General features: G+C 32.7%; 1 protein-coding gene across 2 annotated transcripts; it reads left to right on the top strand.

Moving 5' to 3' along the window:
• Positions 1-9: 9 nt before the first annotated feature.
• Positions 10-15,197, top strand: LOC107453840 (flavin-containing monooxygenase 5). Of its 2 annotated transcripts, none has more exons than XM_043040683.2 (4): positions 10-137; positions 7,242-7,563; positions 9,843-10,155; positions 14,063-15,197. In XM_043040683.2, the coding sequence occupies exons 2-4, from the start codon at positions 7,244-7,246 to the stop codon at positions 15,059-15,061; spliced, it is 1,632 nt and encodes a 543-aa protein (XP_042896617.2). In that variant the 5' UTR covers positions 10-137; positions 7,242-7,243; the 3' UTR covers positions 15,062-15,197. The 2 variants fall into 2 exon arrangements, with proteins under 2 accessions (XP_042896617.2, XP_071043921.1); XM_071187820.1 differs by having other exon boundaries at positions 122-422.
• The last annotated feature ends 9 nt before the right edge of the window (positions 15,198-15,206 follow it).

The raw sequence follows: 15,206 nt of genomic DNA, 5'->3' as shown, positions 1-15,206 counted from the left end.
CAGATATTTCATTTCAGAGATAAACTGCTTGCGATAAACGGAAAAATTATATTATCTTTGGTTTAGAGTTTCCAGTGCAAATCTTTCTTTGATTAAAGTTACCCAGACATCACTCTCTCCTATTGAAAAGCTGTTTGGTGAGTCAGATTTTTTAATGCACATATAATGTTACTTTATCATTTCAGTTTTTTTATATCCCATTTTAACTGCTCTTTATCATAACACATTTTTATTTATTTTACTTATTTTTATTAAACTCTTAAGTGAAGAAACAAGATAGGGTAACTTAGTGCATGATAAATGTTGTTTCTATAATAAACTGCGGAACCATCTCTATTTTGAGAGGTCTTCTAAGCTGTGTCTGTACGTGGTGCTCCTTGGAAAATGATTAGGAACTTCCGATTTTCCCCTATATAGTTGATGTAAATATAATTTTTCATTTTTGAATTTTCTTCCTAAAAAGACAGATCATAATATTTTTTCTATTGTGTTTTTCTTCAATTTTTTAATTTTCATACTTTTTGTACCCAACATTAGCGGCCCTTAGAAGTCAGTAATTTTGAGTTAAAAAGCCCCACATAAATAATCATCCAAAACTGTTTAAAAATGAAACTTAATTTCAAAGATTTCTTACATTCTATTCTCGGAAGATTACTTTGCAATTGTCGTTCAGCAAAAAATAACAGGGAGAGTTATAAAAACCTCTCTAGATTAATAATTTATATAAGAATTAATATCAATTTCCCTTGTTAAAACAATTTAAAAAATTTAATAAAAGCTGACAGTTTGACAAAAATAACGAAGAAAAAAATATGAATTTGTCGTTGACCTTTGAGAGAGGAGTATCGAAGGTAATAGTGCTAGTAAATTATACATGGAGAATTATAAAAATCTCTCTAGATTAATTTATGTAAGTATTTATATTAATTCCCCTTGTTAAAACAATTAAAAACATTTTTTTTAAATAAAAGCTGACAGTCAGACAAAAAGAACGAGGGGACATATGAATTCGTCATTAACCTATGAGGGTGGAGTATCGAAGGTAATAGTGGAAGTAAATTTTACAGGGAAGGGAGAATTATAAAAATCTCTCTAGATTAATTTATGTAAGTATTAATAACGAGTCTCCTTGTTAAAACAATTAAAAAAAAATTTTAATGAAAGCTGACTGTTAGACAAAAAGAACAAGGGAAAATACGAATTCGTCGTTAACCTTTGGGAGAGAAGTATCGAGGGTAATTGTGCTGGTAAATTTTAAAGTAAAATTTTCGACGAAAAGGCATTTATTAACTTATCATATTGAAATTAAATGCTGTACAGTACTATATTATAAAAGCTATTTTCAAAGTGTTTGAATAGAAATTTTTTTGATTAGAAACGAATAGATTAGAAAATGATGTTATTCTCTAAGGTTCGTGATCATACCACCCACAGCTCACTTCGCCTACATGGTAATTTCGCTTACACGATCATATCCGCTGACTGATAGCTGATAAAATCGTGTCGTGTCTTTATCTATTTAAGTTTTCTAATCTGAAAATTAGTTTGGCATTTTTTGCTTAGATTTTAAAAGCATTATTTGAATTATTAAAAAGGATGCAATTAAATAACTTACATATTCAATATTGATGAGTCATACGCACAATTATTTTTATTTACTCAGTAGATGTCCTAAGTTCAAAATAAAATACATGTCAATTTTAATTCTTATTTAATTTTTGATGTTTAGAATGCCATTGTTTTTCGAAAATTAATTCGAAGTTCTATTCGGAAAAAAATTATTATTTAACAAAATAACGTTTAAAATATCTAAAAAAGTTTACAAAATAATTTTACTAATGGTTTTGGGATGGTCCACTATTTAACATTACATCTGACTCCCTGCTTACGGTCCTACATCTAATTTTTTCTGTAGTCCTCTGTTTCATTTATTATTTCGTTATTTATTTTTACGTTGTTCATTTAAAATTCTGTCTTTGCAATCATATTTTTGTGAAACACCTCTTTACACCTCATAAGCCACTAGAAGTTCACGCAACACTGGTTTGAAAAAAAATGATTAATAGATAAATAGTTATCTACGCAATGCTGCACAGAAACAAAATATTTACGCTGATACAGGTTTTTATATCGGTTATACTACAACAAACATATATTAATTCTAAATACCTGAGTAGCAGTAACAACATATGAGTTTCGTAAATAATGAAGCTATTCACTTCATTTTTATAAAAGTTTTTTTCAACACAAGACATGCAAATGTAGGGCCATGAATGTTATCACATTCAGCTACATTAAAAATAAACAAACAAACAAACGATATTTTATAAATCAAACATTAAATAAAATAAGTGGCATTTCGAACTTGCGAAATTTCTGCAGTTTTAATACAGTGCTCTTACTTGATATTTGGTTTTTCAATTTGTGGGTTGTTTGGCATCTTTGTCAGAGTCCCCACTTCACTCTAAAAAGAAATCTATCTCTAGAAAAGCCTTCCACATGAAAATGTTTCCGAGAGCGGATTATAGGTTTCTTCATAAATAACACTAAGTTTCTATCTTTATTAACATTTAGGAAACTTGTAAATTTAACTAAAACATTCTAACATATATAAAACTTAACCACTTTAATATTGAAGCAGCATAGAAAAAAACTGCGAAAAGGTAACCGGCGAGAACATGCCGGACTGCTAGCTAGAGCCGACGAGGAGAGAGAGCAAGCTGTGGGGAGGCGGCCAAGTTATATCCAAAACATACTGTGCGCGTTTTGCTGATTTCGCCCTTCACGCATATCTCCATTTAGGTATGACGTTTACCTCAATTATCGGCTGCAAGTGACGTAGTCCAACGTCAGAGATTCGTAGTTCGGACTTTACATTTCAGACCGCAACGCCACAAGTTTTCATCAATATTCATATTTTGGATAGCATATTTATTTGAAAGAATATTTTAAATCACCGCAGAATTATGCAAGAAATTTTTAAATCCTTCTCTTTAGAAAAAAACTTAAACAATTAATGAAGAATATTTTCAGGAATAAAACAAGAAATAGACTTAAGAGAAAAGATTTAAATATCAAAAATGAAAATAATCTTGAATTTTCTAATATTCTTGAGACTGATTGTGATAATGTCGGGCCTCATTGTAAAAATCATGTTGACGGAATTATGCGAATTCAAGGTAATGAAGGGGGGGAAAAAAGATTCCAAACTTCAGGAAATTTTAGACTATTTTTCAGATATTTTTGCTAAAAATAGATATGATATAGAGACAATAAGAATTAAACCTAAAAAGGTAAGATTAACATCAGACTTACCAGTGTCATTTATTTCATTGAAATAAAAATACTGAGGTCTTAAACTTCAGATTAACGACCATTGTGTCAATTTTTTTTACAGTTTATTTTCAAAGTATACAATCCTGAATATAAGTTTAAGATTGAAATTTTTTCTGACAAAAAGTGTCAATTTATATTTTAATTGTGTTAGTATGAGGAATAACTTTATTTATTGTGATTATCAAGAAGGACTGAAAAAACTTATATCACAAGAACTATTGTAAATGAAGATCTAACACTTCAATTTGATGGTAGCGCTACTTCAAATTTTCTTTTTCTTCCTCGAATGCTTTATGAAAAATTTTTACATTGTGTGCAAATGTGTACTTTTTATAATTCATGTTGCTTTATATCTTGTTGATATCACAAGTATTACTATTTTTTTTTCATTTTAATTGTGTCATCATAGGGAAAGTTTTGCAAAGGGTTGATTTTTAAAATTTGTTGATATTAGTTAAACTTTTTCGGCGAGGTGGGATGTAACATAAAAAGCTTCTATTAATCTTTTTATGCTAGTTCTTCACTATAAAACTTAATCCTAATTAATTATTCAAATCGAAATGCTTTCTCACACTTCTAAAAGCCACATCCTGTTCTTAAATCTATTTTTGGCCCAAGTATGCATAAATTTAAGTAAAGACATTTTTCCCTTTAATCTTCGTGGTAATCACTCGACCTATTTCATAAACCAATAGTAATTTCTAATATTTCCCTCTTTTCCCTAAATAGAGACATTTTCGGATTTTTTGCAAGATTTTCCCTACAAGAAAGACTGATTGTCGATGGAGTGAACTACACTTTTTGCTCGCCACTAAACAAAGAATGATATAATAAAATTCTTTTGCTTTCATTAAAATCATGTGTCTGTTTTCCTGCTCCGTACGACTGCATCATTTTATATATATATATAGTACAACTAGTATTTTTGGCTAACTTTTATATTTGTTTTCTAAAATAGCTAGTTTTAATTATTATAGCTTTATTAATTTTGTTTTGATTATCATTGTCTCATGTCAAAAACATACCTTGTTATTCTTATTTTAAAAATTACAAAAAGTGTTCTTATTNGTGTGTGTGTGTGTGTGCGTGCGTGCGTGCGTGCGTGCGTGCGTGCGTGCGTGTGTGTTACCGGCAAGTATGAAATCCGGCATTGTATAGAATGTCTAAAATTAGCCGGCAAAGTATGAAATGATTTATATTTCACACATATCCTAAGCATTCTATAGATTGCCAAATAAGAAACCGACAAAGTATAAAATACATCTCCCATTCGTTTCAAATATCACTTGGCAAGGCTCGTGACTTTTAACGTGTGACTTTCAACGCGTGACTCGTGACTTTTGACTAATAACAGAAATTATTTTTTTACTGTGCTACATGGAAATGGAGGAATTTAATGAAATTTACATGGAAAAAGTTTATGAAATGTAATTCAAAATATCATTCAAGCCTACCATGTGGCAACAAGTACGTTAATTTCATATTTTTTACATGAAAATTTTGTTTCCCTTAATAAGAAAGGCTTAAATTTTGTTTTGCATAACTTTTTAATTTCCTTTCCACATTTTGAATAAATGTTTTTTAATGGCACTCTCAGTATTTTTTCAGAATAACATTTTCATTTTTGACAAATACATGTTACTGTGAATGACCGAAATCGGTAGTTTTACATTTATTCGGTATTTTGATACTTACTGACGACAGATTAGAAGAAACATCAGTGTAGGGTATACCGGGCAAATGTATACCGGGCAGTGGCACTTGACCTTAAAAAAACATCTGTGTAGGGTATACCGTGCAAATGTATGCCGGGCAATGGCACTTAACTAGAACTAGTGTGACTGGATCTTTGGTAAATGTCCGAAATTTGAGATCAAGTGCCATTGCCCGGTATACATTTGCCCGGTATACCCTACATTGATGTTTTTTAAGGTCAAGTGCCATTGCCCGGTATACCCTACACTGTTTTTTGAGGTCAAGAGTCACTGCCCGGTATACATTTGCCCGATACTCCAAACACTGATGTTTCTTCTAGTCTATCGTCAGTAAGTATTAAAATATCGAATAAATGTAATTATATCCACGAATAAATTAATATCAAATCGGATGTAATAAATATTTCGGACACTCACCAAAGCGACTATGTGATTGTCAACATTCACTGGTGAAAGTCAACAACCACCATTTTCTCTCATTCACAGTAACATGCGCATCATTTACATAATGACCTCATCAGGACGTTTATTTCATACTTTGCTTAAATAGCATCCGGCATTGTATAGAATACCTAGGCATTCTACACAATGCCTAGGCAAAGTATGTAATACTTCTCACATTTCATACTTTGCCTGAAAACGTCAGGCATTCTATATAATGCCTATTCATTCTATACAATGCCGGCGTTTCATACTTTGCCGGTAACATATATACAATCAAACATTTTTAACGTGAATTTAAAAATGTTTGAACGTGTAACATCGGGAAAAATGACATGTGTTTCTATGCTCCTCTTACATTACTACAATTGTTTTCCGCTGGTATTTATTGTATTTTCTACATTTTTTTTATTTGCTTGAAAATAATATACTTAATTTAAATATAATATTCCTCTGAATTCAGATTTCCCTCGTGACCATTCACATGTGACGTTTCTCATGATCTGATGACACTGATCATGACCAATATAATAAGATTTACAGAATTTCCTTATTCCAAAGAGAAAAACAGTAAAAACTAGAAAGAAAACTAGTCCCAAAATTATTGAATTGTGATAGTTATCGTTATTGATTACTATCGCTTATGATAATTGTATTAAATGCAAAGAAAACAACCTTAATTCAAAGTTTTTCCGTTCATATTAACTATAAAGAAGGAACAAAGACGTCGGAATAAGAGGTCACTGTGTCCTTCCAAAAATTTTTACTTTACTTGAATTTGGGATACTTTGTTTGACATTTTACTTATTTAATTTTGTCAGCTGTTTAGTTTATCAAACGCATCGCAAATGTAACGAGAAATTCTCTGTGATTTAAGCAATACAAATACGTAAGAAAATTACTTTTAAGCAAATGAACTGCCGTTTGACAAAAACTGTTTCTGCTACTATTGTCAATGACCAGTGTTCCTTTATTAAATTGTAATGAGACGATATTGATTTAACCACGAAAATGATAGAATGAACAGTTCAATGCTTATTACATTCCTTGAATAAGCAATTCCACCTCCCAAAAATATTATCTCGCGGTACCCAAGAGCAGCTGTTCCCAAATGGTGTTCCGGGGAATCCTATAGTTCCGTGGAAGAGTCAAAAGAGCTCCGGGAGTTAAGACTTTTTTTTAAATTTTTTTTTTAAAAAAAATTTTGAAATCTGTAATTACAAATTTTTAGCTTGACTAGATTCGTCTCCAAGACTGCGAATCCAACTGTCAAACATAAAACCTAATTGAAGATTATTAATGATGAAACGATGAAAAAATTTTATTCATCTTCTTATAAATATAAAAAAGTCTATAAGTCAAAAATAAAGTAGTCTTTTATTGGTTAATAAGTGCAAAGTTGTCTTTATTCACCTTAATTATGAAGTCAGAGTTCCGCCGGAAAAAGCTCGATTATTTAGGGTTCGTATCCGAAAAAAATTACGTGCCGCTGCCCAAGAGAACGAGCAAAGATTTTAATTTTCTACAATAGTTTTCTTTAGATTCTGTTTTTTTTAATGTATTTTTATCTCCTTTGGTAATAATTTAGGAAAGTATTTGGCACGCATTATGACATACATGGCAAATCCTTTCGGAAATCCTATACAAATCCGAAAGGAATTGTTTTTTTTCAATTGCCAATTATAAAAAATCGATGTGTAATATTTTTCTTTTATTATTGAAATCAATATTATTTTTCCCCCTGCACAGGTATGTCAGAACGAAAGAAAATAGCTGTGATTGGGGCAGGACCCAGTGGGTTAACTGCTATGAAATGCTGTAAAGAAAAAGGCTTTATACCTGTTTGTTACGAGAGGAATAACGACGCAGGAGGCCTCTGGAGGTACCATGAAGAGGATATCGAAGGAGTTGCATCTGTAATGCGTACAACCATCATCAACACTAGTAAAGAAGCTGGTGCATTTAGCGATTTTCCTCCACCAAAATCCTTTCCAAATTACATGCACAATAGCAAGATGTTCAATTACTTTATGCGTTATGCGGAAAATTTTGACCTTTTAAGACATATCAAGTAAGACATCAAAATTATTTATAAATTTAAAGAAAGCAATGTGATACTAGGTTAAGGAGAACGTCGGATGAAATAATTTAGTACAATTTCAATTTGGTCTCTTATAACTTGTACACATTACATTAAAATCATCCAATGTTGTATAGCTTTCATTTGTACGCAGACTACTATATTTAACGCAAATTGTAGCCTTCTATAACTTTTTTCAGCGATTTCTTGATTTTTCATGCATTCAGTTCCGGTTGTCAGTAGCAGTTTGCATATTTTGGGAAAATAATACTGATGGTCCCAAACTTGTGGGGCTTTTTCCTTTATGATCCCCTGACCCACAATGAGCTGCCGAGTTAGTGAATTTTTTAGGAATTTTTTTTTTAATAAGTTTTGTATATTTAACTACATTGAATGGGAGGGGATTCGTATAATTTTAATTGCACCGCAATCAGTTTAATTTTTGAAAACATTCATTATGATGATTATTAATTAATAGAAATTAGATGTATACAACTAAAACAATGTTTAATCTGACATTTGACGAATTTTGCGTTTTTATTAAATAAAGTCACATAAATTTATATATTTCTTGCACCATTCAGTACACTTGATGAAATTACTTAATTTATTTGCAAATTTCAGTTATCCAAATTACTATTTTTGTAACAGTTCTAAAAACTATGTAATTTTTGTAATAAAATTGCACTATATTTTAATTACTTAAAGATTTCAAGATTTTTTACACAGTTCTGTAAGGTTTTGAAAGATCTGTTAGCCATTTGTCGTTCTAGACAGAAAAACTTTCGAACTTCCTCATTAAGTACAACCATATATTATTTTACAATATGAAAAAATTATAATAAGCAATATATATTTTGTATGACATTATATTTAGGTAATCGAGTTCCATAAATAAGAGCAGAAATTACTGAATTAGTTCTATAAAGTTTCTTTCCAAAGATACAAAAAAGACACAATAAGTAAAAGCATCATTAAAGGGAGTAAAACCACTAATTTACTGATTAAACTATCGTTGCAATATTTTTGAGATGGTAACTACATCCCATATTTTAAAGGACAAGAATCTAAATCCTTTGAGTTTGATCTTATATCTTAATTAAGCATCAGCGCTAATTAATAAACATATCTTGCGGTGCTCAAACTATTAACATTGTGCCAATATTTTACTACTAGACCACTATTAGAGTGACTATTAACTCAAAAATTATTAAAAAGTAAACTTTTTTGCACTTCTACTATCATAAAACTGTTTTTTTTTTTGTTTATTTTTTTATTTATTTTTATTTATTTATTTTTTTAAAATATGTTGTTCCTACAAGTGATTAAAATATTTATTAGGATAAATGTAAGGAGGATTAATTAACTTAAATCCTTTTCCTAATCATCATCCTGATTTTTTATGTGCATTAAAAAATCTTTAGTATGTATCCCACTTTATGCAACTTGCATTGTAAAATGAAGCATATTTTCAACTCGTCTATTTGATTGGACTCTATAAGCAACTTTGAAACTTAGTTTCAAACCAACTAATTCAATTTTTATTTTATTTTATAACCGTCGTTGAACAGCCGACCCGATTTTTTTGGGTTTACGACTACTAATGTTCAACTCCGTAGCCTTGTAATTTTGAACCTAATCAGAAGACAAGGGAGCTCCTGGATCAAGAAGTGGGACAAATTTGCCTACGTGGAGGACTTTTTGATGGAACTAACCCGCATTTGTGTTACATGGAAAGGAAGATCACGAGAACCTCCCACTGTTAGCCTGATGGCAAAGGGACTCTAACCCATGATCTGTGTACCACGGAGGATATTTCACGTCAGCACTGTGGTCGGTGACAGCCGGAAAAAGAATCGTTCCAACCAGCCATCGCAGGGAATTCCAACCCTGCTCACCTGATTGGAAGGAGAACGCTATTCAATTTTTAGAAAAAATAGCATCGGGATGAATGGCGGTCAGGGAGCTGATTCCATTTCAGAAATGTCCCTGGTTTGAATCCCGTAGAAGGCATGGGTGTCTTATCTGTCCTTCTTACTGTGGGGACAACATTAGTCCAAGTAATGTGATGCCCCTGAAAAAGTGGTCAACAAATCTGCCTTTCTGATAACCGATTGAGCAATAACAAAAAGAAAGAAAAATTCTGGAAGAAACTGTGTTTTCTATCTCATTGTTAATATATTCATTTCAACTGATTTGAATCTATATTTTTTTCTCAAATTTTGTTTCATAAGGAATTTCTCATCGAATGGTCTTATACTCTTTTCAAGGTTTAATTTAGAGGTAGTTAAAGTGGAACCTACACCAGACTTTGAGAGGACAGGTCGGTGGATAGTATCAGTAAAGAGTACTCAAACAGAAGCAGTTACTAAAGAAACGTTTGATGGAATTATGGTATGCATTGGCCATCATGTATTTCCAAATATCCCCACTTTTCCAAATCAAGCCAAGTTTAAAGGATCGATTACACACACACATAGCCTCAAGTCTTGTGATCATTATAAGGGAAAAACCGTCGTTGTTGTTGGAATAGGAAATTCTGGAGTTGATGCTGCAGTTGATTCAACGTTTGTTGCAAAGCAGGTGAGTATTTGAAGTTATAAGCATTAAATTATAGTCACACTCTGCACACCTAAAAGAAGTTTCAAAATGAAGGCTGTAAGAATTCTGCAACAAAACTGTAGGAGTCAGTATTGGATAAGAAACATTGCTCAATGCAATATTAATTTTCATAAAAATTAAAACAGCCAACCTCTTTGAGAAAATGAGTAATGAGATCATTTAAGCATCATATGAGATCATTTAAGCTCTTATTCTTTAATTATTTCATAGTTACCATAATTTAGAAAACATGATCCTAAGGATATAATAATTTCGATTTTCATTTTATTTTATTTCAAGCTAAACTACAGCTGAAAATCGTGACGTTAAAGCATTATAAAACATATATTCTTAGAAAATAACATGTGTGTAACAAAAAATGAGTAATGATAAAAAATACCCCTAAGAGTATTAACTAAGAAATGCAAGATCATTCTAGCTCTTATTCTTCAACAGTTTCATAGTTTCAATAATTTAGCAAACATGATCTTAATGTGTAAATAATTTCGATCTTCATTGTATTTTGTTTCAAGATAAACCACTGCTGAAAGTCGAGAAGTTAACTACTCGGTAATTAAATATTACTTTAAGTAATATTAATAAAGTTAAAGTAAAGTTCATATATTCTTAGAAAATAACATGTATGCAACGAAAAATGAGTAATGAGAAAAAATACTTCTGAGAGCATTAAAAAATAGAAGATCAATTAAGCTCTGATTCTTTAAATTACACTCCTCAAAAGTGAAATTGCAACACCAAGAAATAATGCACGTAGCGTCATGCAAATTTCAGGAGCGATAGTAGTGAGGTGGATATGCAAATGATTAAATTTGCGCACGCATCTGATCACGTGGTACGCATATTCGGGCTATAAAGGCCAGCAACTTTCCCTTCTCATAAACGGCATCTGAGGTTTTGCGTAGCATTTGCGACTTTCGAAAAAGCGTAGAAAATGCCTCTGAGACGTCGGCGAGCTCAATACCATCAGTTAACGACCGGGGAACGTGACCGTATTATCGAACTCCATGAACTTGGTTTGTCGCTGCGCGCAATAGCAACTCGTGTTGGGCACAACGTGAGTACCATCCAACGTTGTGTCACACGATGGATTCAGGAAGGTCTACGTGCACGCCGAAGAGGAAGTGGTGCGCACAGGTGCACGTCAGAGCGCACAGACCGGCGTATTCGCCAGTTGACTATTCGAGACCCTTTCTCCACGGCACGTGCCATCCGAAGCCGGTTGCCTTCAGGAGCAGGTGGATCTGTGTCCACCCAAACCATACGCAACAGATTGCATGAAGTACAGTTACGTGCACGGGTACCAGCAACAGGGGTACCGTTGACCGCTTTACACAGGGCTAGACGCCTGGCGTGGTGTCATCGTCATCGTACCTGGACCATCCAATGGCATCGGGTATTGTTCACGGATGAATCTCGTTTCTGTCTGTGGAGAAATGACGGCCGTCGACGGGTATGGCGGCGACCCGGAGAACGCTACGAACCAGCCCATTACGCCGAGCGTCACAACGGTCCTACACCGGGCATCATGGTTTGGGGTGGCATAATGTTTGATCGCAGAACGCCCCTGGTACACATTCACGGCAGTTTGACAGCGGACCGCTACGTCACACAAGTTGTGTATCCCGTTGTTCTGCCCTTGTTGCAGGGCGCACCCAACACGGTATTCCAGCAAGACAATGCCAGGCCGCATGTCGCACGGCGAACTCTTAACAGCCTGACTGGATTTGACATCCTTCCCTGGCCGGCAGCCTCTCCAGATCTGAATCCCATAGAACACCTATGGGATCTCATTGGACGTGGCATGAACAGAGGACCAATGGCGCAAACCATCGATGATCTGCGCACAGCAGTGGATGTGGCTTGGCAAAGGTTACCTCAGGCAACCATCAATGGAGTCATTGATAGCATGCCTCGCCGGATTGAGGCCTGTATAGTTGCCCGAGGTGGCCACATTAGATATTGAATAAATTGCTTTATAACGGTTTTATTAGTCTGTTTTTTTAATCATTTGCATATCCATCTCACTACTATCGCTCCTGAAATTTGCATGACGCTACGTGCATTATTTCTTGGTGTTGCAATTTCACTTTTGAGGAGTGTGTTTCATAGTTACAATAATCTAGCAAAGATGATCATAAGGGTATAATAGATTCTATTTTCATTGTATTTTGTTCCAGGGTATACTACAGTTGTAAGTCCTTTAGTTTAAGAAATAAAAAACGTATTTTTAGGAAATAGAGTGATTCAAATATGACAATAGTATAAGCCTCATTTGACTTCAAATGTATCTTTTCATTAAATTTTATTATTCCAGAGTAATTTTCTCTAACTAATTAAAGGATTTACAATACATTTATTTTTTTTCAATTGCATTTTCAATTTTTTTTTATTTTCAAAAACCTTTTCTTATACAGATTGACGCCTTCAGCATAAAACTACTGTAGGCATGTAACGACCCTCCTAAAAACATGCTGAACGTTTAGTTAATTTAAGATAGAGACATACATAGATACAAGAGTACATACAAGCACGTACGTAGATACAAGAGTACATACAGACACGTACATGGATGCAATAGTACATACGGATACGTACATAGATACAATAGTACATACAGACACGTACATAGTTACAATACTACATACAGGCACGTACATAGATACAATAGTACATGCGAAATAGATTACGTTCATGGATACAATAGTTTATACACAATAGAGGCATGCAGAGATACAAGCATAATAAGCATGCCCATGCATTTTTGCATGAGTGGGCCACTATACTTATAAACGTTTTCCCATTTCAATGAGGTTTTAATACTTAATACTGTTGAATTGACAGTTAATGTTAATTCATAACAAAACGCAGAATTTTACTACATTTTGACCCTTATTCATATCAAGAAGAGAGCCTCCCTCACTCATTTTAAGAGAAATTAAGTGTATAGTATGTGAAAAATTAAATAAAATAAAAAAAGAAAGAGTCAACGAGATACATGTATACATTGGACAATACCCGAGTAGTTTCTTGAAGCCAGTAATTATTAAGTCTTTCATTTATAATTTATTATCCCTTTATATAAGAGGCATTTTATCTTTAATAAGTACGAAAAAATAATATAAATAAACCAAACTAAGTTAAAAAAAAAATACAAAGTGAGAAAAGAATTGAATTTAAAAAATGAGCTAAATGATAGCAAAATAATGTTTTTTTTAATTTTTATTGTTATCTCCATTTTAGCAAAATTTATCTAAAAATTAAAAATCTGGGAATTTTAAGGTTTCGAAAAAATGCACTTGGGTGGGCCTTGCCCATCCCGTAGACATATCTGTGTTTAAAAGTTTTATACAAAAGTGTAGCATAAAAAAGTGCTAAATTTCAAGAAGCACTCCATATATTGAAGATTTTTAATCTGCATTTCCAGCTTAGTCAAAAAAGAAATATTGCTTATTTGGTAGTAATCTGAACAGTATGCGGAACTAAAAATTAAAGAAATTTTAAAAAAAATTACTTGCTAAAAATTCTAACGAACACTATATAGATGGGTTACATTCATTTCACCTTATGGATATATAAGTCCAATGAGATAGGTGAAAGGTTTTCAAACAAAGAACTGACAGTTTTGAAGTTCTTTTTAAGACCCGAAACCCAGCAATTACAAATATATACTAAAAAGTAATGAATCATTAATAATTTAAGTTATTTGAAGAAATACATGGCTTCATTCTGGCGGTAAAAAAGAAACTTCTAAATAATTTTTAGAATACTTTCTATAGTTATAAAATTATAAATCATTGTTAAATTCATTTATATTCTACACTGCAACCACTTCTGAAAACATAATGGATTATAAATAATTATCTTTCAGGTTTATCTAAGCACTCGAAGAGGTTCTTGGATATTATCCAGGGTCGGAACTAAAGGCTCACCATTTGATATGGAATTCAACACTCGAGTAAAAAACTTACTCTTTAGCTATTTGCCATATGATTTAGTCTGTGACAAGGTAGAACAGGATCTTAATTCGAAATTTGATCATGAAACTTATAATTTGAAACCCAAGCACAGAGTCTTTAGTGCACATCCTACGATGAATGATGGCATACCAAATGCTATTCTCAGTGGAAAAGTCATAGTTAAAGGTGATATTGAAAGATTTGAAGAAAATGGTATTGTATTTTCTGGAGAAAATGAGGTAACTGAATGTGATGCAGTTGTTCTGGCAACCGGATATCATATTAAATTCCCTTTTCTTGATAGTAAAATACTTTCAACAGATGGGAATAGAGTTCATTTATATAAATATTCTATCCCACCTCACTTAAAACATCCTACATTGGGCATTATTGGTTTATGTCAACCTTTAGGACCAATTTTTCCACTCTCAGAGATGCAAAGTCGTTGGTTTATGGAAATTCAAGGAGGAAAACTTAAATTACCATCACTAAAAGAAATGGAAGAGGATATTGCTCGTAAAAACGAAGCAAATGCAAAGCGTTATGTTGGCTCAGCAAGGCACACTATTCAAGTAGACTTCATACCATTTATGGATGAACTGGCCGAAATAATCGGTGCAAAACCAAATTTTGTGAAGATGGCAATCACAGATCCCAAATTATTCTGGTATTGCATGAATGGTCCTTGTTTGCCATATCAATTTCGATTAGTTGGGCCGCATGCTTGGCCAGGGGCAAGAGATGCAATTTTAAGTCTGGATGAAAGAGTATACGCTCCTTTAAATAAGGATGCAAAAAAGCCATCTGATAACATATTCTGGAAAAAACCAGCTCTATATTTTGGAGCAGTAGCTGCAATAGGTGCTGCAATTTGCAGTAACTATGAAGTTATCACTCAAAGTTTATACTAATAAAAACCAATTATCTATTATTTTGCGAATAATTATATAGTGCAAAATCAGAACATTTCTATGACATTATGTAACAAAAAAATTTATATTAAATGTATTATGCTTGCTTACACAACAAGATTCAAATATTTGAGAAGTTCATGAT

This window comes from Parasteatoda tepidariorum, chromosome X1 (genome assembly GCF_043381705.1).
Source record: "Parasteatoda tepidariorum isolate YZ-2023 chromosome X1, CAS_Ptep_4.0, whole genome shotgun sequence".
Classification (NCBI taxonomy): domain Eukaryota; kingdom Metazoa; phylum Arthropoda; class Arachnida; order Araneae; family Theridiidae; genus Parasteatoda; species Parasteatoda tepidariorum.
The sequence above is the reverse complement of the archived record's forward strand: the minus strand, read 5'-3'. Positions and strand labels throughout refer to the sequence as shown.

Bases quoted from the DNA above. Each gene is read 5' to 3' on its own strand.
- LOC107453840 (XM_043040683.2), top strand. From the start codon at position 7,244: ATGTCAGAACGAAAGAAAATAGCTGTGATTGGGGCAGGACCCAGTGGG. The intron at 7,564-9,842 runs GTAAGACATCAA...ACTCTTTTCAAG, and splicing joins GACCTTTTAAGACATATCAA to GTTTAATTTAGAGGTAGTTA. The intron at 10,156-14,062 runs GTGAGTATTTGA...ATTATCTTTCAG, and splicing joins CAACGTTTGTTGCAAAGCAG to GTTTATCTAAGCACTCGAAG.